Source organism: Triplophysa rosa, linkage group LG4, assembly GCF_024868665.1.
Source record: "Triplophysa rosa linkage group LG4, Trosa_1v2, whole genome shotgun sequence".
NCBI classification, from domain to species: Eukaryota; Metazoa; Chordata; class Actinopteri; order Cypriniformes; family Nemacheilidae; genus Triplophysa; species Triplophysa rosa.
Genome location: NC_079893.1, coordinates 15,305,222 through 15,325,033, shown reverse-complemented (window position 1 = coordinate 15,325,033; position 19,812 = coordinate 15,305,222). Strand labels below are relative to the sequence as shown.

At 38.3% G+C, this 19,812-nt stretch overlaps 1 protein-coding gene across 1 annotated transcript in view; it reads left to right on the top strand.

Annotated features, from left to right (window-relative positions):
* pcca (propionyl-CoA carboxylase subunit alpha) overlaps positions 1-19,812 on the top strand; it is a 244,348-nt gene that overhangs the window by 79,332 nt on the left and 145,204 nt on the right. Inside the window, exon 10 of the mRNA XM_057330928.1 lies at positions 1,226-1,376. Within this exon, the coding sequence (XP_057186911.1) occupies positions 1,226-1,376 (151 nt within the window). The remainder of the gene's footprint in view (positions 1-1,225; positions 1,377-19,812) is intronic.

The window sequence follows — 19,812 nt, the reverse complement described above, 5'->3', positions numbered from 1 at the left end:
TGAAAATGGCTAACGAGTGTTTAATAAAAAAAGTGTATGGTTAGGTTAAGGCTAGTAGAGAGGTCTTTATTGTCCCTATTAGTTGTCTTCAATTTAATAATTTTAATACATATAGGCCTGGTTTCACAGACATGGTTTAGCTTAAGCCAGGACTATGCCTTGGTTAAATTAAGATATTTATATCGCTTTTATAAAAATGCCTTAGAAGAATACATTACTGGTGTGCATCTTGAGACAAAAAAATGGCACTGAAATATTTTAAGACATTTCTGGGCAAGTTATATTCAGTCACACATTCATTTTAGTCTGGGAATAGCCTTAAGCCTTGTCTGTGAAACCGGGCCCTAATCAAAATGTTAGGGCTGTTCACATGTTGCGTGTAAAAGCACGTGCAAAACGCTGGCTGCGTCGCTTTTCCCCCTCTTTTTTTTTAAAGTTATATATTAGGGGCTTTTTTGCCTTTATTTGATAGGACCGTGGAAAACAGACAGGAAAGCTTTGGATAGAGACAGGGGAGTGGGACTGACAGAAGAAGCTCGAGACGGGAATCGAATGCGGTCACGAACAGAAGGAAAGTGGCCTGTTAAAAGTTTTTGCATGTGGGCCCCGACCTGACTTGCTATGCCACTGTATTCGAACACATATCTCTGGACATCCACTCAACTTAGAACTGCCCCTGACTTTATATATACTGTATGCTGGCTGGAGTGACATAACTAATATTTTTGATAGTATTCCATGTGCAGAGATTCTTGGGAAATCTGCTAGTGAGTGCCGTCCATGTCTCTTAAAGTGATAGTTCACCCAAAAATACAATTCTGTCATCATTTACTCACACTCTTGTATGACTTTCTTTCTAGTGCAGAACACAAAAGAAGATATTTTGAAGAAAGCTGGTAACAGAACACCACTGGCCCCCATTTACTTCTATTGTATGGACACAAAACCAATGCAAGTAAATGGGGGCAGTTACCAACATTCTTCAAAATATCTTTTTTTTCCTGCAGGAGAAAGAAAGTCATAAAGGTTTGAAATGACAAGAGTGTGAGTAAATGATGAGAGATTTTTTATATACTATACTACTTTTTTATACTATCACTATAAGTATTCTTCACTAAGTCTGAACAGGGCTGCTTGTGTCACACATGCTAAGTTGCTTGCTTGTACAACTTTTTAAACAGCCAATTTCAAGTGTGTGTTTGTGTGTGTGTTTGTGTGTGTTTAGCACCTTTCTGGACCCAGATACTCGGAGAAAGATGGGAGAGCAGGCTGTGTTGCTGGCTAAAGCAGTGAAATACTCCTCAGCGGGCACTGTGGAGTTTCTTGTTGACTCCAAGAAGAATTTTTACTTTTTAGAAATGAACACCCGTTTGCAGGTTTGCATTTTCAAGAGTGTTGTCCTTTTTAAACAATACAGTGAATTGAATGGTGGCATCAGAGTGAACAGCTGTTGATTTTGCTCAATAACATTTAGATGGAATAGCAGAAAATGGGGGGGGGGGGATGGGTGGTAAAAACATGAGCTGAACTTTAACCACCTAGGTCATGATTCCAGCATTGCAAGAGCAAATTTTCTTAATAAATTTGTGTTTTTTTCCGTCACATTTATCTAAACATTGTTAATAAAATATATATTCTCTTGAGACTTAAAGGCGGGGTAACCGATTTCCGAATTACGCTTTAGACAACTGAGTCAGGCCGAGTACCAAAACAACCTTGTAGCCAATCAGCAGTAAGGTGCACAGTGCACAGGACGGACATTAGCCGAGCGCTGACGAAAGCGAAAGATGGGGATAGGGGTGTGTTTGTTTTGGTGATTTGAACATCAACAACGGCTAAGAGAAATCGGACACCCCACCTTTAAAGTAGCACAAGCAGAGCCTAAAAACACTTGCCAAGCACCAAATGAGAGTATACCAGATGTGCAGTAAACATTTTTATAAAGTCTAACAATGCAATGTTGAAGCTGGCTTGACAGTGTGTTTAACTATCCTGCCTGATATTATATCACAAGACTGGTTCATAAAAAGCGTCTCAAAAAGATTAACTTTTAACCCCAAAATGTGGCAATCATACCTGATGTTGTGCCTCCGAAACAGACACATAATGCACAGACGTTATAAATTCATGATGGTGCTATGCATTTATGCGAGAAGTGACAATTCAATGATGATGGATCACAGAGAGACTGGTTTGTATTTTGGATGTGAAAAGGATGAGGTGTTATATAAATGAATTTGTAAAAGAAAGTGACAACACTACCTTTAAGATCCAATTATTTTTGCTCATGTGTGACCCAGATCTGTTTATCGCATGACGTTGTGAACAGCACGTATAAATACAGATTTCCGTACTTTGTTACCTCGCTTATTTGTGACGGGGTTGAGGGGTGGGGGTTTTTGGGATGTGCGTGCCATCATCATCTAAACGGCCAACTGGATCGTTTCTATACTCTCTACATCATTCACATCCTTGTTATAAAGGCGCAGAGCGACCACTTCATTCATTCCAAACATAATTCTGCAAGTTATCTTTGTTAATGTTTCTAGAGATGGAGGACCGGGAGTGCTGCTTAGAAATAAAATGAAGAATCAATTGATCAGTTTAATAATTAAAACATAAAAATGGTAACAAAAAAATCACACACTTAAATTTAGAAATTAGTAGACTATTTAAAATGGTTTATTTAATGTGTGTTTTAAAATGTAGTTAAATTGAACAATAAAACAATTAATTTTAAAAAATACATTTAAAACTGTTTATTTAATTCATGTTTTAAAAAGCAGAAAAAGAACAATAAAAAGTTCATTAATAAATAATATTTAAAAGCACATTTTAAAAGCATTTGCCAAATGCTTTTCTTTATCCATTTGTCAATCGAGTTAAAAAATGCCATTGGACAGTACACACGTGGGGGCAACCAATCAGCTTTCAGCTCAGTTTTAGGATAGCCCCGATTCCCACTTGTCATACAAAGTAAATGTAAGGCAGAATTTCATTAGATAGCAAGAAAGACCTACCGTCATTAAAACAGTAACGGTATACCTTCCACGCCATAACTACATAACATGGCAAGTTAAACAGAAGTTAATTTCGTACACTGCCTATGTGTACAAGCAACGGAGGGTGACTAACTGGCATCAGACCCAGACTATTCACTGGAGCTCCCGCCCTCGGGTGGTCGAGCCCAGGATGAAGCGGACTCTGAGATGTCAGCCATGCTTTCCCGGGCCACCGCAGCTGGATGCAAGAGCTGCACAGGGGAAAGTCTGACCCAGGCCTTATGCAGGAACTGGGTCGCACGATGTCCACCTTAGTTGTCCAGGAGAGACACCTCTGGCTGAACCTTGCGCAGATGCCCCCATCTCGCAAGGGGGGGCTGTTCGTCGAGGATTTCTCACAACAGTTCTCGACGGTAAAGATGCAGTGATTTATTTGTTTACATTTTTTTTTCAATTATGAAATTAATCAATTGATTCTTCATTTTATTTCTAAGCGGCACTCCCGGTCCTCAATAGAGTCCTCGTCTATAAATCGCATTGGAATGAAGTCTCTACTAAATACATACATTTAAATGAACTGAAATCTCAACATGCAGCATTTATTACATGCGGATTAATGCTGACAGCGCTGTATAAAAATACAGCCCCATCTAGTGGCTGTGTGTGGAAATCTCTTAAGGCCACAGCACTCTTCACTTCTTGTGTTCAATTATTGTTTAATAATAAATTATTTCTGATGACAATACAATAAAAAGTAATGTAAAGTACTCAAGGGATGCTATTTGTTAATGCAATCTTATTTGACATTAGCATAAGATATTAGCACAAAACATCAACCTATTTGATTTAAACATGGTTTAGTTGTTAGAAACTATTAAACTGATAAACATTTTAAAGGTGTCATGAACTCGCCTTTTTTATTATTTTATACTGTTGTCTGAGGTCTACTTATGACGTTCACGTGGTTTTTACATTCAACAACATAAAAATCAATAAGAAGTAGGCTATTTTCTTCCCTGGTTTTGAGGCCGGCTCAAGAAATGCTCGGTTTTAAACGCCCACTGCTATGATTGGATAACAGTTCCAAAAGACAGCAGTGTGCCCTGTGATGTACATTTCTGTGTGTCTGTTTGACAAGCTACATGCTTAGTTGGAGCCTTCTGTAAACTTGGTTAGACACGTAGGTTACAAATAATCAGGACATATAAAGCGATCTCTAACAAAGCAATAGTGATGCATCGTACATATATTTTTACTCGCATAAGATTACGGTCGGATTCGATATTGACTGCACAGCATTGCTTTTTAATATCAGTCTCTCTGCAAATCCAGCATCGACATGTGCCTTGTTTACAAAGGAATCCACAGTGAAATTAATCAAACAAACGCTCAATGTTTTACCTACGTGAGCTGGAACGTCTTTAAAAATAAACTTCAACCACGCATTCCTAATATCAGAATCCGAAGGAAGCGACTGTGTTCTTCCACAACCATGCGCTGCACAATACGTTGCATGTTTCAACAACATTGAAAGAAGTCCTCACTTTTTGCACATATGACACGGGGCTAGCCGCTCTCAAGGAACCCGCCCAATCTGGCAAGACTGGAATGTGTACAGGATTGTGTACATGGCTTAAGTCATTTGTGAACCGGGGGGGGGGGGGGGGGGGGCTAGAGAAGTAGTCATTGTATTCTTCTGTGGAGGCGGTGTTCAACATATCAATGACGTCAATGACGCTTTTATATAACAAAAGCTCAGGTTAATATCAATTTCTTAATTCATGACACCTTTAACTGATAATACCAAAATTGTCAGTCATGGTAATTATGTTGATTTGTTTTTGTGTTGCTAACTGCAACATATTTATTTTTGGCAAATAGTTGCCTGTTTTTTAATGATGTGACATTTAACTATTACCAATAAAGACTACGTTTGTGTATTTTTTGATAGGGGAAGGTTGGGTGAGGGCAGAGGTGTAAAGAGTACCTGAAAACCATACTTAAGTAAAAGTACAGATACCTTGCAGTGAAAATTACTCCATTACAAGTTACAAGTCACCAATTCCAAAACGACTTCAGTAAAAGTCTCCGAGTATCTGATTTTAACAGTACTTGAGTATTTTACTCATACTGAATGTAGGCTCAAAGAAGCACTAGTCCTCAACACTTAAGAGACACGTCAGTGAAAAACAGTTGATTTGTGAGGAGAGCAATCGCATTTATTTTCTTAAATCATAATAAGACTGAACACCTCAAAATTGCAACAAATCATGGTCGACACCATAACCTACGTCATTACAAACACCCTAAGTCTCATTTAAGCTCAAGTGCTCATAAGTAAACCAAACTCCTTCAAAAGGGTCTCTTCAATATAACAGATAAATAAAATAATGTTAAGTAGAATTAAAAAGTCAAAGCCTTTTTGCACTGGACATGCTGGTTTGGGCCTCATCGCCAGCTGCAGTCATGTCCTCATTTCACATACACGGTTAGCCCTTACCTGCCATTTCTACAGTAATATATTGGCAACACTGTTGCCAGCTAGTTACTGTAGGTGTTTTACAGTAAACTACTGCAATGGCTGTTTGAAGATACATTATTAAAGAATCTATTAACGCACTTAAGTCACACAGTCTTAGATGAACAAGTGTAAATAACAGATGAACACAATAAATCTGTCAAGATTTCACCAGAGGAGAATTAAACACAAACATCAATAACATCTTCACATATTACAGACACCACTTTCACTTTATTTCTGTCATCTGTGTAAGATCTTATTGAGATTTAACTCTAGTTCATAGTGGTTCAATTATGTTTTAAGTCACCATTATGGCGATCAGTGTTTGCTTTGGTTGGACTCTTTGACTTTCTTGTAGCTTTAAAATGTACACTTATACAATAACACTGAAAGGGACTTTACAGGAACCGCAACTTTATGTTTGCTTAGTAACTGAAGATACATCTGAAAGAATTCAATCATTAAATAATAATAATATAGCATTTAAGATTTATTAAGATATGTTTGGTAAAGTGATTACATGTTATAATGGAAAGATCTCTGTCAGAAAATCTTTCTTTGCAATTGAGACACAGTTAGACACTTGACATACAAACCTCATCAATGGTGACAAACAATCATGAATGAGTTTTGTACTATGTACCCAGCATGCATTGCAGCATGAAGCTGTTCAGTTGATTGTCACCATTGTTGAGATTCATATGTGGATTGTTCATTTCTCTGTGTCCGACTCATTCTATAGGTTAATATTTTGTCTATATAGTGTGAGAGCACTTTTGAAAATTGAAATACTATACATTCTTTTTACTGGTTTACATCACTTCATGGCAATAGTCCCACCACATGGTCAAATTTTGAGCAAACATGTTTAGAGCACATTTAGGAAGAGTTAGTTTTAAAAACAAGAGCTTTTGTAGATGTGTGACCTACAGTAACTAGCTGGCAACAGTGTTGCCAATATATTACTGTAGAAATAGCGGGTAAGGGCTAACCGTGTATAAACCGCCAGCGATTGACATCTACCTGATACTGCACTCATATTCATATAAAGAAGCCATGTTGACAAGTTTTTGTAAGTTATGGCAAAATCCACAAGATTGTAGTACCTTCATTGCCCTGTAAATGGCGATATTAATTATAAGATAGGTGTCATGCAAAATGTAATGTGTAATTGCATTAGTCATTACAAATGTAGTGGAGTAAAGAGTACATATACTTGTTCAAAAATGTAGTTAAGTAGAGAGTAAAAGTTGCTAATATCTTTAATACTCAGTACAACTACAAAGTAGCCAAAAAGATACTTAAGTAAAGTAACTAAGTACATTTACTCCAATACTTTACACCACTGGGTGAGGGTGCGTGCAGTATTCCTTCTTTTTTGTCCTTGGCTGATCACATGCCAGAATCAGAAATTATATCCCACTGGATGTGCCGCAATGCAACGTGAAAAGCGTCTTAATGGTTTCTATTGTATTTTTTTTGCCTTGCATCCGCCACTCGCGTGCAGTATAGACATGGTGTAAAAGCATATGCTACAGTTGTGTTCTACTCCATGCTGCAATGCGCAGACCGACTGGCGCACATCCGGAGAGCTGAATTCTCCGGGTATTACATTTAGTAGACACTTTTATCCAAAGTGACTTACAGAGAACATAGGAAACAATGAAGCAATTTGTCAAAAGGAGGCAATAATACAATAATGCTTAAAGGAGTCATGAGTTAACACCGTGTCTACACCGGATGCGACAGGCGCGACGTAACATGACAACCTGCTTGTTCTTAATGGGTTTGTCGTGTCACACCGCGCATCCAGTGTGGACAAAATATGAAATTATAATGGGTTCTATTGCGTTTCTAATGTATTTTGTCGTGTTGCGTCGCTTCTGGTGTGGATACGGTGTAAGACGTCAATTTTAACCCGAGCTTTTGTTATATAAGAGGTAATCGTATTCAAGCGAACATCCTGTAAGTGTCAGTACTGAAAAAGCCCTTGTTACTGAAATTACAACTGTTATTGACACCAGGCCCAGCGAACACCAGGTCCTGGATTGCACCTATCTATATCATAGATAGGTTGAACACCGCCTCCACAGAAGAATATCAACGACAACTTCTCTAGCCCCGCCCACTGGTTCGCGCATGACAGTACTGAAATAACATGTTGCGCGGAACCAGGTAGAGCGAGCAAGCAATAAACATGCCGTTAAAGAGTGCAAAATATTGTGCAGTCAGTGCCGGGTTGTGGAAGAACACAGTCGCTGCATAACCTTCCTTCGGATTCCGACATTAGTAATGCATGGTTGAAGTTTATTTTTAAAGATGTTCCAGCTCACATGTGCAAAACATTAAGCTTTTGTTCACTTCACCGCGGATTCCTTTGTGAACAAGGCACAGGTCGACGCTGGATTTGCGGAGAGACTAAAATGAAAAAGCAGTGCTGTGCCGTCAATATTGGATCCAATAGGAATGGCACAGCAATCTTATGTGAGTAAAACATTTTTGTACTACTGTATGCTCAACTCAACTTTATTTATATAGCGCTTTTTACAATTTGCATTGTTCCAAAGCAGCTGTACATGAGACATATTGACTATAAGCAAAACAATTAAAGTTATACCTGTAAAAACAAGAAAAAGGTGAAAACACAGAAGACAGACATACCCACATACAAACGCTCCACACACAATATGCACACAGACATGCACGCGCGCACACAAAGACACGCACGCACACACAGACACGCGCGCACACACACAGACACTCACGCATTTAAGATAAAGGAGAGAGAAACACAGGTCAAATATTAAACGGACTATAAATTCCTATATGCAATATTAATTAAGTAAAACTTTAAAATTCTAATTCTAATTGTAAAGCAGCCCCCCCCCGGCCAGGCAAATAGTGCAAAACAGTATGCAAACGTTGGCGAGGAACCCAAAACTCCAATCGAGAAAAAAAAACCTCAGGAGAACCCAGGCCCAACCAGGGGATTCCAGTTCCCCTCTGGCAAAAGCTGCTGCCTCTGCACAAGCTTGGCAGTGCTTGCACAACAAGGCTAAATAAAAATAAATAAACTTACTAATAAATTAAATTATAGATTTAAGATTATCATTAATAATCTAATAGCATTTTCAATTTTGTAGTGAAGACGTGTCAGGTCGCCGCGTCCTTCTTTATCCAGCTCTATCCTCTCAGCTCTTGTCAGGTCGCCGCTTCCCATTCTCCTCTCTACCATCAGGTCAGGCCATGAACTGCATCCTGCTCGCTGTGGTAACCTTGGAACAATGAGACAAGACTGGCTGAGAGTAGAGTACTTTTCTGCACTCTTTGATGCAACAAGTACATCAGTTGTTGTTGGAATTGTTCCTGGTTCCCGTTGATCTAACTAATGCAGCCTAAACCCTCAGAGGATTTATATTATGGAAGTGTAGTTTATGCAAGATTAAAAAGATTTGTCTTTAGTCTAGATTTAAACTGACAGAGTGTGTCTGCCTCCCGGACAGTGCAGGAAGACTATTCCAAAGTGTAGGCGCTAGATAGGAAAAGGATCTACCACTTGCACTTAATTTTGAAATTCTAGGTATTACCAACTGACAGGACGCCTGAGAGCATAATGCATGTGAAGGACTGTTATACAAGAGGAGTTCACTCAGGTACTGCGGAGCTAAACCATGTAGGGCTTTATAGGTAATAAGCAAGATTTTAAAGTTAACGCGATGCTTTATAGGTAACCAGTGCAAGCTTGACAGAACCGGGCTAATATGCTCATCCTTTTTTGTATGTGTAAGAACTCGAGCTGCCGCGTTTTGGACCAGTTGGAGTTTTTGTAATAAGCCTGCAGGGCAACCACCTAACAGTGCATTACAGTAATCTAGTATTGATGTCATGAATGCATGAATTAACTTCTCTGCATCTGACAGCGACAGCATATGACGTAGTTTAGATATATTCTTAAAATGGAAAAACGCAATTTTACAGGTGTTGGTGACGTGGCTCTCAAATGACAGATTACTATCGAAAAAAACACCAAGATTCTTTGCTGACAACGAGGGTTTTATGGAACATCTGTCAATAGTTAAGCAGTATTCTTGGTTGTTACGTATGGCGGTTTTCGGTCAAATAAGTAACACTTCTGTTTTGTCCGAATTCAGTAATAAAAAGTTGTTACTCATCCAGTTTTTATATCGACTATATAATTTTTTTTATTTATATAGCCTATATTTCATGAGGCTTCGTGGAAATATAAAGTTGAGTATCATCAGCATAACAGTGAAAGCTAACTCCGTGTCGCTTTATCATATCTCCTAGAGGTAGCATGTATAATGCAAAGAGCAGAGGCCCTAAGACTGAGCCCTGTGGTACACCGTACTGGACTTGCGATTTGCGTGACACCTCATTGTTTATTGCTACAAATTGAAAACAGTTGGATAAATAAGATTTAAACCATTTCAAAGCTATTCCCTTAATGCCGACGTAATTTTCGAGTCTATGTAGGGGTGTGCTGTGGTCAATGGTGTCGAATGCAGCACTAAGGTCTAGCAGCACCAATAACGAGATACAACCTCGGTCAGACGCAAAAAGCTGATCATTTATAATGCTGATCAAAGCAGTCTCTGTACTGTGACATGCTCTAAATCCAGACTGGAATTCTTCATTGATGTCATTCCTTTGGAGGAAGGAGCATAATTGAGTTGAAACTACTTTTTCCAGAGCCTTAGGTATGAAAGGTAGATTTGATATAGGCCTGTAGTTCCCTTGTTCTCTAGGGTCGAGTTGGGTTTTTTTGACAAGGGGCCTCATAACAGCCACCTTATATGCTTTAGGCACATGTCCTAATGTCAGAGATGAGTTAATAATACTATGAAGAGGATCTATAATTTCTGGGAGCATCTCTGTCAGTAGATTTGTAGATATAATAGGGTCTAGCATGCATGTTGTTGACTTATATGATCTAATGATTTTAGACAGCTCATCGTGATCTACGGTAGAAAATAATTGCAATTTCTCCTTAGGGGTGCTGTAGTTAGTTTGTTCAGCGGGTTTCACTTCTGGTTGCATTGTTATAATTTGTTCTCTAATATCTTGGATTTTATTTGTGAAGTAGTTCATAAATTCATCACTGTTATGCTGATATCCAGAATCTGAAGTCGCTGACAATTTATTTTTTGTTAATTTAGCCACTGTGTTAAATAAAAACCTAGGGTTGTGCTGGTTTTCTTCTATTAGTGATGAAAAGTAGGCGGATCTAGACATTTTTAGGGTTTCCCGTATTTTCGAATACTATCCTTCCATGCTGTACGAAATACCTCTAATTTAGTTTTCTTAAAGTTGCGCTCCATTTTTCGGGCCGCTTTCTTTAGAGCCTGAGTGTGTTCATTATACCACGGTGTTGGGCTGCCATTTTTAATCTTCTTTAAACGCAGCGGAGCGGCTGTGTATAGCGTTTCCAAGAAGGTGGAGTTAAAATTGTCAATGGTAATGTCAAGATCTTCAACGTTATTTCTCATGCTAGAGATTTGAGACAATTCAGGAAGATTATCGAGAAACACATCTTTGGTAGTTGAAGTTATTGTTCTAACATATTTGTAACAAGGAGTTTGATTTGCAGCCGTAGGCCAGTGAAGCAAACATAATACCAGATAATGATCCGAAATGTCTTCACTCTGCTGAAGGATTTTAACGTCATCCACATTTATACCGTAAAACAGTATTACATCTAAAGTATGATTACGAAGGTGAGTGGGTCCTGACACATGTTGACTAATGCCCATGGAGTTAAGGGTGTCTTTGAAAGCCATTCCTAAGGCATCTGTATCGTTATCTACATGGATGTTAAAGTCACCAACGACAAGGACTCTATCTGCGGCCAGTACTAGTTCTGAAAAGACCCCACCAAAATCTTTAATAAAATCTGTGTGGTGCCCTGGAGGCCTATTTACAATTGCTAGAATTAATTTAAAAAATGTTTTATCCTTAGTATTAGGTGTTGATACATGAAGTACCATGACTTCAAAATAATTGTATTTAGAGTTAGACTTCTGGGAAATGCTAAAAGAGTTATTGTAAAGTGCTGCGACACCTCCCCCTCTGCCTTTTATACGAGGCTCATGTTTATAATAATTATCTTGGGGGACAGATTCATTTAAAATAATATAATCATCTGGTTTTAGCCATGTTTCTGTCAAACAGAGCATGTCTATTTTATGATCTGTTATCATATCGTTAAGAAGTAGTGCTTTATTGGAGAGAGATCTAATATTAGCAATCCGTGTCGTAACAGTTGATTATCTATATTTTGTTCATGTTTCATTTGTTTAACATTTATTAAATTACTATCAGGACGTTTACGCATTATTTCATGTTTGCTAATCCGGGGGACACACACAGTTTCTATTTTATGATGTTTGGGAGAAGGGATTATTACATGTTGTATGTTTTGTGTATTCTGCGAAGAGAGACGGCAAGCAGACAGTTGGTTAAGCCATTCTGTCTGCTCCCTGACCTGGGCCCCAGGGAGTCAAGCTTTAGCATTATTAAGACTTTGTGCCATATTTCTAGACAGGAGGGATGCCCAGCCCAGGAGGGATGAAGACCATCTCGTTTCAACAGGTCAGGTCTGCCCTCAAAACTCTATCAAAACTATATTATTCTGCAGGCACCACTCTGACAACCAGCCATTTAGTGATGATAATCTGCTATAAATCTCATGACCACGATAAGCAGTGAGAGGGCCAGAGAATATTACAGTGTCTGACATCGTGCTTGCGAGCTCACACACCTCTTTAATATTATCTTTGGTGATCTGTGATTGACGGAGTCGAACATCATTTGTGCCGACGTGAATAACAATCTTACTGAATTTACAATTTGCCTTAGCCAGCACATTTAAATTTGACTTGATGTCACAGCTCTGGCTCCCGGTAAACATTTGACTATGGTCGCTGGTGCCTCTATGTTAATGTTCCGAACAAGAGAATCACCGATAACTAGGGCACTTTCAGCAGGTTTCTCAGTCGGTGCGTCACTGAGCGGGGCAAACCTGTTTGAGACTGTAATCGGAACGGTTGAGTGATGTTTTGTCCTGCGACTACGCCATCTCACAGTCACAAAGTTTCCCAACTGCGGGGGATTTTCAACCAGAACCAAGCTGTGTGCGCTAATATTGCTCGCATCCAAAGTGTTTTCTATGGTTGTTACACGTTACAGATTGGATGCGAGACTCTAATTCCAGTGTTGAAGTCTCGAGACTCGGACTCGGTCTTGAACTAGGTCTCGAGACCCTATTTTAATGGTCTTGGTCTTGTCATGGACTTGTGTGCATTTTGACTCGGTCTCGACTCGTACTCGAACATGTTCGGAATTGGATTTATGCCCGAGTCCACTCGAGTCCCAGCAACAGTGTTAATTTAACGAAAACTATGACGAAAAGTATTCGTTAACGACATGTTTTCACTGACGAAAACGAGATGATAACTAAATAAAAATGAATGCATTATAACGAAAACTGTAATAAAAATATACTGACATTTTCGTCAACTAATAAAAACGCGAGTAAAACATTCTTGTCCCACCTGGTGGACATCAGTTTGCGCGCATGTGCTCATCTCATATAAACGGTAGAGAGAAGTCTCTGGGAGAAGGGGAAGCACACACATGTATTCTGTGTCTCCACGCGGTTAACAGTGCGTCTTATTTTCTTCACGATCGCCAGTAAAACGCCGCAAACTTGAAGCGCGACTGCAGGCGAGTCACCCCGAAACACATTACGAAAGCAGCACAAAGGTTTTTATATGCCAATGTTAACTTATCCGCTAACACGAGCTGCTGCATATCATGAAATGCAACATAGAGTAAGCCAAAAGAAACCAGCGCTGTCCTCTACTGATTATAGAAGTGATGAAGTGAGTCAAACTGTACATTCCAACCAAATATGTAACATGTTTGCATGACTAAAGAAATGTAATGCAATTTATATAATATGTCTTTTTGAAAGCTATTTCTCATTCATTGCTGTCTCAAGCAAAGACAGTGCAGCTCTTACTTCAAAGAGGCATGCCATGAGCCAATAGCCTTTGAGTGTGAGCCCTGTCAGAGCGTTTCATTGGTTGAATGAACTGAATGAATACGCCCTACTTAACGAGTCATTTGAGTCAAATGGGATTGAATGAACTGGAACATGTCCTTCATGGTCTAGTTACTGAACTTTTCTGAAAAATAAAGGCAATGACCTGGTTTAGTAAATTATGCCAAAACAGTTGAATCTTTGTATGGAACATTTAATTACACCAAGTAAATGATTTAAACCATTTAGATTTTAGTAGACTAAATATAATGTATATTTATTCGACTAAAATGTTTTTCATATTTCGTCGACTAAAACTAGACTAAAACTAAATCAAAATTTGCTGTCAAAATTAACACTGCCCAGCAAAAATATTAAATACATTGAAAAGACGTCCCTTTATGGGCCAAAAATGAAAGTTGTTTCTATAGCTTTTCATGGCGTCTCCTGATTGTCTAATATTGATGTCCAGTCTGTACAAAGTAAAAACTGGTTGAAATTTTGAGTTTACACATGGAAATAAATTAAGTGAGACTCTTTGAAATAAACTGAGCTGAATGATTTGAGTGCAGTAAGATAGCAAGCAACCATTGAATCAAGGTTAAAAATTGATGATTTGTCAATGTTCATTGCATTGAATCAGTATCACTTTTGTACCTGCAAAAATCACCATTATTGTGATCTTTTTTAGCTTTAGTTGAGCTCTTGGCTCTTCTATTTTAATGTTAAATTAGGTTTCCTTCAGCCATAACTGTGTGTTAAAATAAATTAGTTGTGGCAAAGAGATGACTACTTCTGAATGGTAATGCATGCATTTTGAAATTGTTTAGATCACTGTTAATAATTGGGTTTGGTTTATTAATGTGTCAGCTCTGTGGATCTGTAGTTTGATATACTGTGATTTTTTTAGGAATTAACATATTCACAATCTGTTAAACCACTTTAACACACAACGACATCAAGAATCTGCATATGAAACTCAACAATGGTGACAATCAACAAAAGAAAGCTTCATGCTGCAATGCATGCTGGGTGATCTGTTTATCTGAATTATTTTGACGATTGTCATCATTGTTGAGGGTTGTATGATGAGGGTTGATGTCAGTGAAATATGTTTGTTTATTTTCTCTCAATACTTGTGCATTGACTAGCCAGAGCACTCAGACCAGTCATCAATTGATCAATAATGTTTAAAACTAATACATTTTATTACAGCATGACTATTTCCATGAGAACAACCCTAACTTTTGTAAAAGCATGTCTGTCTTTCACAGTGCACAAGTGTTTTTATAACACTACTACATGACCTGAACGAATTAATTTAACAAAAGTCAAGGATCAAGAGTCCAACTAAAGCAAACACTGATCACAATAATGGTTATTATTGTGGGTACAAAACTCATTTCACAGAGTCTTATTTCATTTATTTCCATGTGAAAACTGAAAGTAGTCTGATAAACTCCAGATTTGAACCAGTTTTTACATTGTACCAAGGTCCCCTGTACGTCAATATCAGACGTTCAGAAAACATAATAATGGGCCAATAAAGGGAAGTCTTTTCAACATCGAAAGATGCAGAAAAGACGTCTTTTGGACATATCTTTGGTCAGGGGAAGTCATAATTGTAATAAAATTACCTTTACAACACTTACTATGTGGCCTTTTTTACCCTCAGCTAATAATATTTTTAAACTAATATCAGTCTATTTAATGCACTGAGCACTCAATGAGCTCGGTGCCAGTTTTATTGTTTCCACCAAACATTTAACATATTCTTGAAGATTTGTATAGGTCTCATCTCAGATCTCTTGTCCTAGGACTCGGACTTGACTCGGACTCGACCCTCTCTGGACTCGGTCTTGACTCGAACTCGACCTACTCTGGACTCGGTCTTGACTCGAACTCGACCTACTCTGGACTCAGACTTGACTCGGACTCGAATGAGCTGGTCTCGACTACAACACTGTCTAATTCTAAAATCTTCAGTGTCAGCCTAACTATTTCCCTGCATTTATCGCATATAAAACCCTCGCAGCTGACAGAGAAGGCTAAGCTAAACATATGACATGAGGTGCAAGTAACAATAATAAAAATAGAAGCCATAACTCACCAGGTTTAAAGAGCAATTCCGAAATACCAAGGTTGCTCGATGAATCGTAGTATATACGCTTAAAAAGAGAAACAGTTAGCACACAAGACAAACTAGAGGCAAGATGATATTCCACAGTGTAAACAGAAAGCAAGCGAACACGCTAATACTATGCTAATGGTCATTAAATTAACTATCAACAATGCGTCACTATTGCTTTGTTAGAGATCGCTTGATATGCCCTGATAGCCCTATTCGCACAGGATTAGTATTACCTGGGGACCTCTAGTCATGTGTAATATTTGCAGAGGTTGTCTGTGATCTTAATCCTGTGCGAATCGGCCATGTCTGTAATTTGTAAAGTAAAAATTTCCTCACACATTACCTACCATATTTTGACGAACACAGAGGTCGTGTGATAATATTAGTCCCATGCGAATCGGCATCTCTGTGATTTGCGAATCATGGAGGCTGTTTTGAAGTGTTTTGATATTATTTCGGGTGCTGGGTCATATCCATAAATTACCTGCCAATGTCGTTTTGGCCGGGAGTCTCCCGTTTTTTTTTTTTATCATGGAAACTCTCTTAACATTTGAGACCCGCAATCGCGGTGATCTGGCCGGTTCGCGATCATGGGTCTCAAATGCTGATAGGTACGGTCATATATATCTAAAAAAACACCATACAACTGTAGGCAATTAAAACTATACGCAAAGCCTTGCCATCACATCCTGGAAATAAGTCAGTAAATTTGAGTAAAATCACAGGCTTCACTTATCCCGTGCAAATGCGCCACAATAAATACAGATGTGGGGAGGTAATTTCTAAATCACACGAAGTCCCCAGATAATGCTAATCCCGTGCGAATAGGGCTAATGTGTAATTTACGTTACGTGTCTAAACAAATTCACAGTTTACTACGCAAACTGCTATCCAATCATAGCAGTGGGCATTTACTTCCAAGTCTTCAATGCGGCACGCCCATTAAAACCAAGCGTTTTGTCGAGCCGGCCTTAAAAAAACACAAGTAGAAAATAGCCTATTACTTATTGATTTTGATGTTTTTGAATGTAAAAACCACTCGAATGTCAAAAGTAGACCGAATACAACAGTATGAAACATTAAACAAGGCTAGATCATGACACCTTTAAGGTACATTCACACGGGGGTCAGCGACAGCCCTTTACGGAGAGAGTGTCTGAAGTGCGGCTCAACGCGATCGTCATAGTGACAACCGCGAATCACATTGTTCTCCGGTCATGAATGCAATTGGCTAGGGCCTTCACTAGGTTATTTGCATAAGGCGATCTGACTGGCTGACGCCTGCGTTGGTGCTTGAAAAGTTGAGAAATTTTCAACTTCTGGCGAGCAATGCCAGGGATGCAACGCCTACGGACCCACAATTCAGTTCTGCAACGCTTAACGTCACCCATTCACGCCCTGTGTGAATGTACCATTATACCAAGAGACTAGTTTTCACAAAGCCGACACAATACCTGTTTCAGAGAGAGAGAGTATAGTCTCATATAGCTCTGACGGAACCCCTTGCCACACGGAGACCAGTCTGTGCAGCAACACATAAAGTCCAACACACCTGCTAACTTGCCCTCCATGTTTACTTGCGTAAGAAAGCATTCTGCGTGTGATATGTTATTGTTCTTTTGCGCATGTGATTCAGTTTATGACCATGACACAGTCACACTGGGACCTGATATTGGCCATGTTTTAAAAAATAGTTTTAACAGCCAAGCAAAAAATCTGATCTGAGCAAAAAGTCTGAATTGAGCATTAAGACTGGCAGTGTGAACGTATTCAAAGACAGTCATATCAGCAGGGCCGGGTTATCCAATGGGCATTATGGGCACAGGCCCAGGGGCCCATACGTGCTTGGGGCCCAAGAAAGGGGGAGAAAATGTTTTCGCTATATTCATTCTGCCGTGTGCCTCTCTGGCCGCACACACGCAAGTGCGCACACAAAACCGTGTTTCTAACGTACGCAAGTCTGTCTCTTGATTTAGTAACTTTTACAAGCCCTTTAGCAGCTTTTGTTCAGAAGCACAATGCGATAAATCAAGCGACTTTCCGATAAACTTTAGCTTTCAGTGGGAAAATGTCCCCCGCGAGCGCAAGGTCTCTCTTTCCCCACGCAGGGATCGTCTCATTGAGCGGCAGGAAGAAGCAGCACATTCCACAGGTGACTCCTGAATAAAATGAGTACAAAACAGCATTTCCAACAACCTGTCACTGTTATCGACTGTTTGAATGTGTAAACATGAACCCATTTCGTCTGTAAATATGCACATGGTTACCATGACAGAGGCTGTGTGAAAGAATATAGCCAAAATCGCCGCTTTTTATAGAAACTGAAAAGATGTAAATGAGAACGGCTTTGTTGTGAATATAAGATATAGGTTAAGTTAGAATACCCTCACGGTTGTCTTTAAAATCTTAAAAAGGTAAGAGTTTTTTTTACATGTATCTGGTGTGTCTTCGCCAATAATTAATTTTATATTGATGTTGATCAGGTCTATCTGCCTTAATTTACCGATTTTTAGCCTAAGTTATTAGAAAATCCAGAGTGCTTTTACATACATTGCAAAATGTTTACTTACACAGACTCGTAACAGTATAACTAATATTCGTTAATGCCGTTTACCATTACACGCTTACATAAGAACGTGAGTCGCGAAGTGCTTGTTACACAAATAAAGTTGAACAAATGGACAAATTACTCTTATAGTATAATCATTGACAAAGTCTGCCCTTTTATTCTTAGAAAAATGAATATGTTTATGTATGTGGGGGGGGGGTCTACAAGACACTTGTGCCCAGGGGCCCCTGAATTCTTAATCCGGGCCTGCATATCAGCCTCATTAAATGAAACAATTCACAGTTTAAAACTTAACTGAAAATAAAGATATCATAATATAATTGTAACAGAACGCTGCAGCCACAGACAACAAGGTAACGATATAGAACACATACTATATTTATTTAAATTATTACACTGAGAATAACGGCTAGAATCACACAGAAGTTACAATAAAACAATAAAATTGAAAATTATTACTAAATTAATTTATTACTCTTTGTCAATGTTAGTTGATACAAATACAGTTGATACAACTTTGGATTTTGAAAATTTATTAGAAATGTAGAAATCACCAAATTGGGCCTATAAAGATTAAGAAATGCAATATTTTTTGAATGCCAATTCATATTAGCTAATAGAGTTAACGTTACTGTGAAGTGTTAGCAAAATAGGTTTAGTTGGTGTAGAAGCATGGCCAGTTAAAAAAAATCACAACCATTTAAGGCAAGTCAGTGACCATTGGCAGGTGTGGCAAAGGTTAGATTTGTGCCCTGGATGCATTTGGATCTTGGTTTCAAAGTCATAACACAGTAAATATTTATTTCGTTTTTATCAATTTTCTGCATGCCTCTCATTTCCTATAATTACAGTTGTGCTATTGGTAGATATAGCACAACTGTAATTATAGGAAATGAGAGGCATGAGAGGTTTGACCAAATTGCTTTTTTAATTTCAGTATCAGCATTAGCCATTAAAAAAACTCATATTGGTTGACCACTTCATTGGGAGTAAATATAACTTATTTTAGAGCTATTAAAAAACAAGACAAAAAACTACATAGGAAAACATTATTTGGATTAACCCTTTATAGGGCTATTATTGAAATACTTAGAAATTCTAAATTGCAACCCTGGTGTGTTATTGGAGGTTATCCCAAGACTTTTGAACTTGTGTGACTTAAAAGAAAAAAAAATCATTTTTATGTTGAAAAGCAAGGTCAATAAAGTTACCATATATGGTTCCTCGTCGGTCTATGGTCAATTTTTCCCCAAAACGTTTATATATTTAAAAATATAAGACACATATATAAAATATAAATAAATCCATAAAACATATAAACTTCATAGAATATATATTTAGGAACATTTTTCTTTTACTTAAGGACATTTTGTCTTTTATTTAGGAACACAAACACACACAAAACCGTGACAGTGAAGTGCAGATCTATTGAAAACAACGAATATTGACATATAAATTGTAAATATATAATAATAAGTGAAAAATAGCAAGTACTGCTGGTGCCACTTATTTTAGCAGTAATAAGAC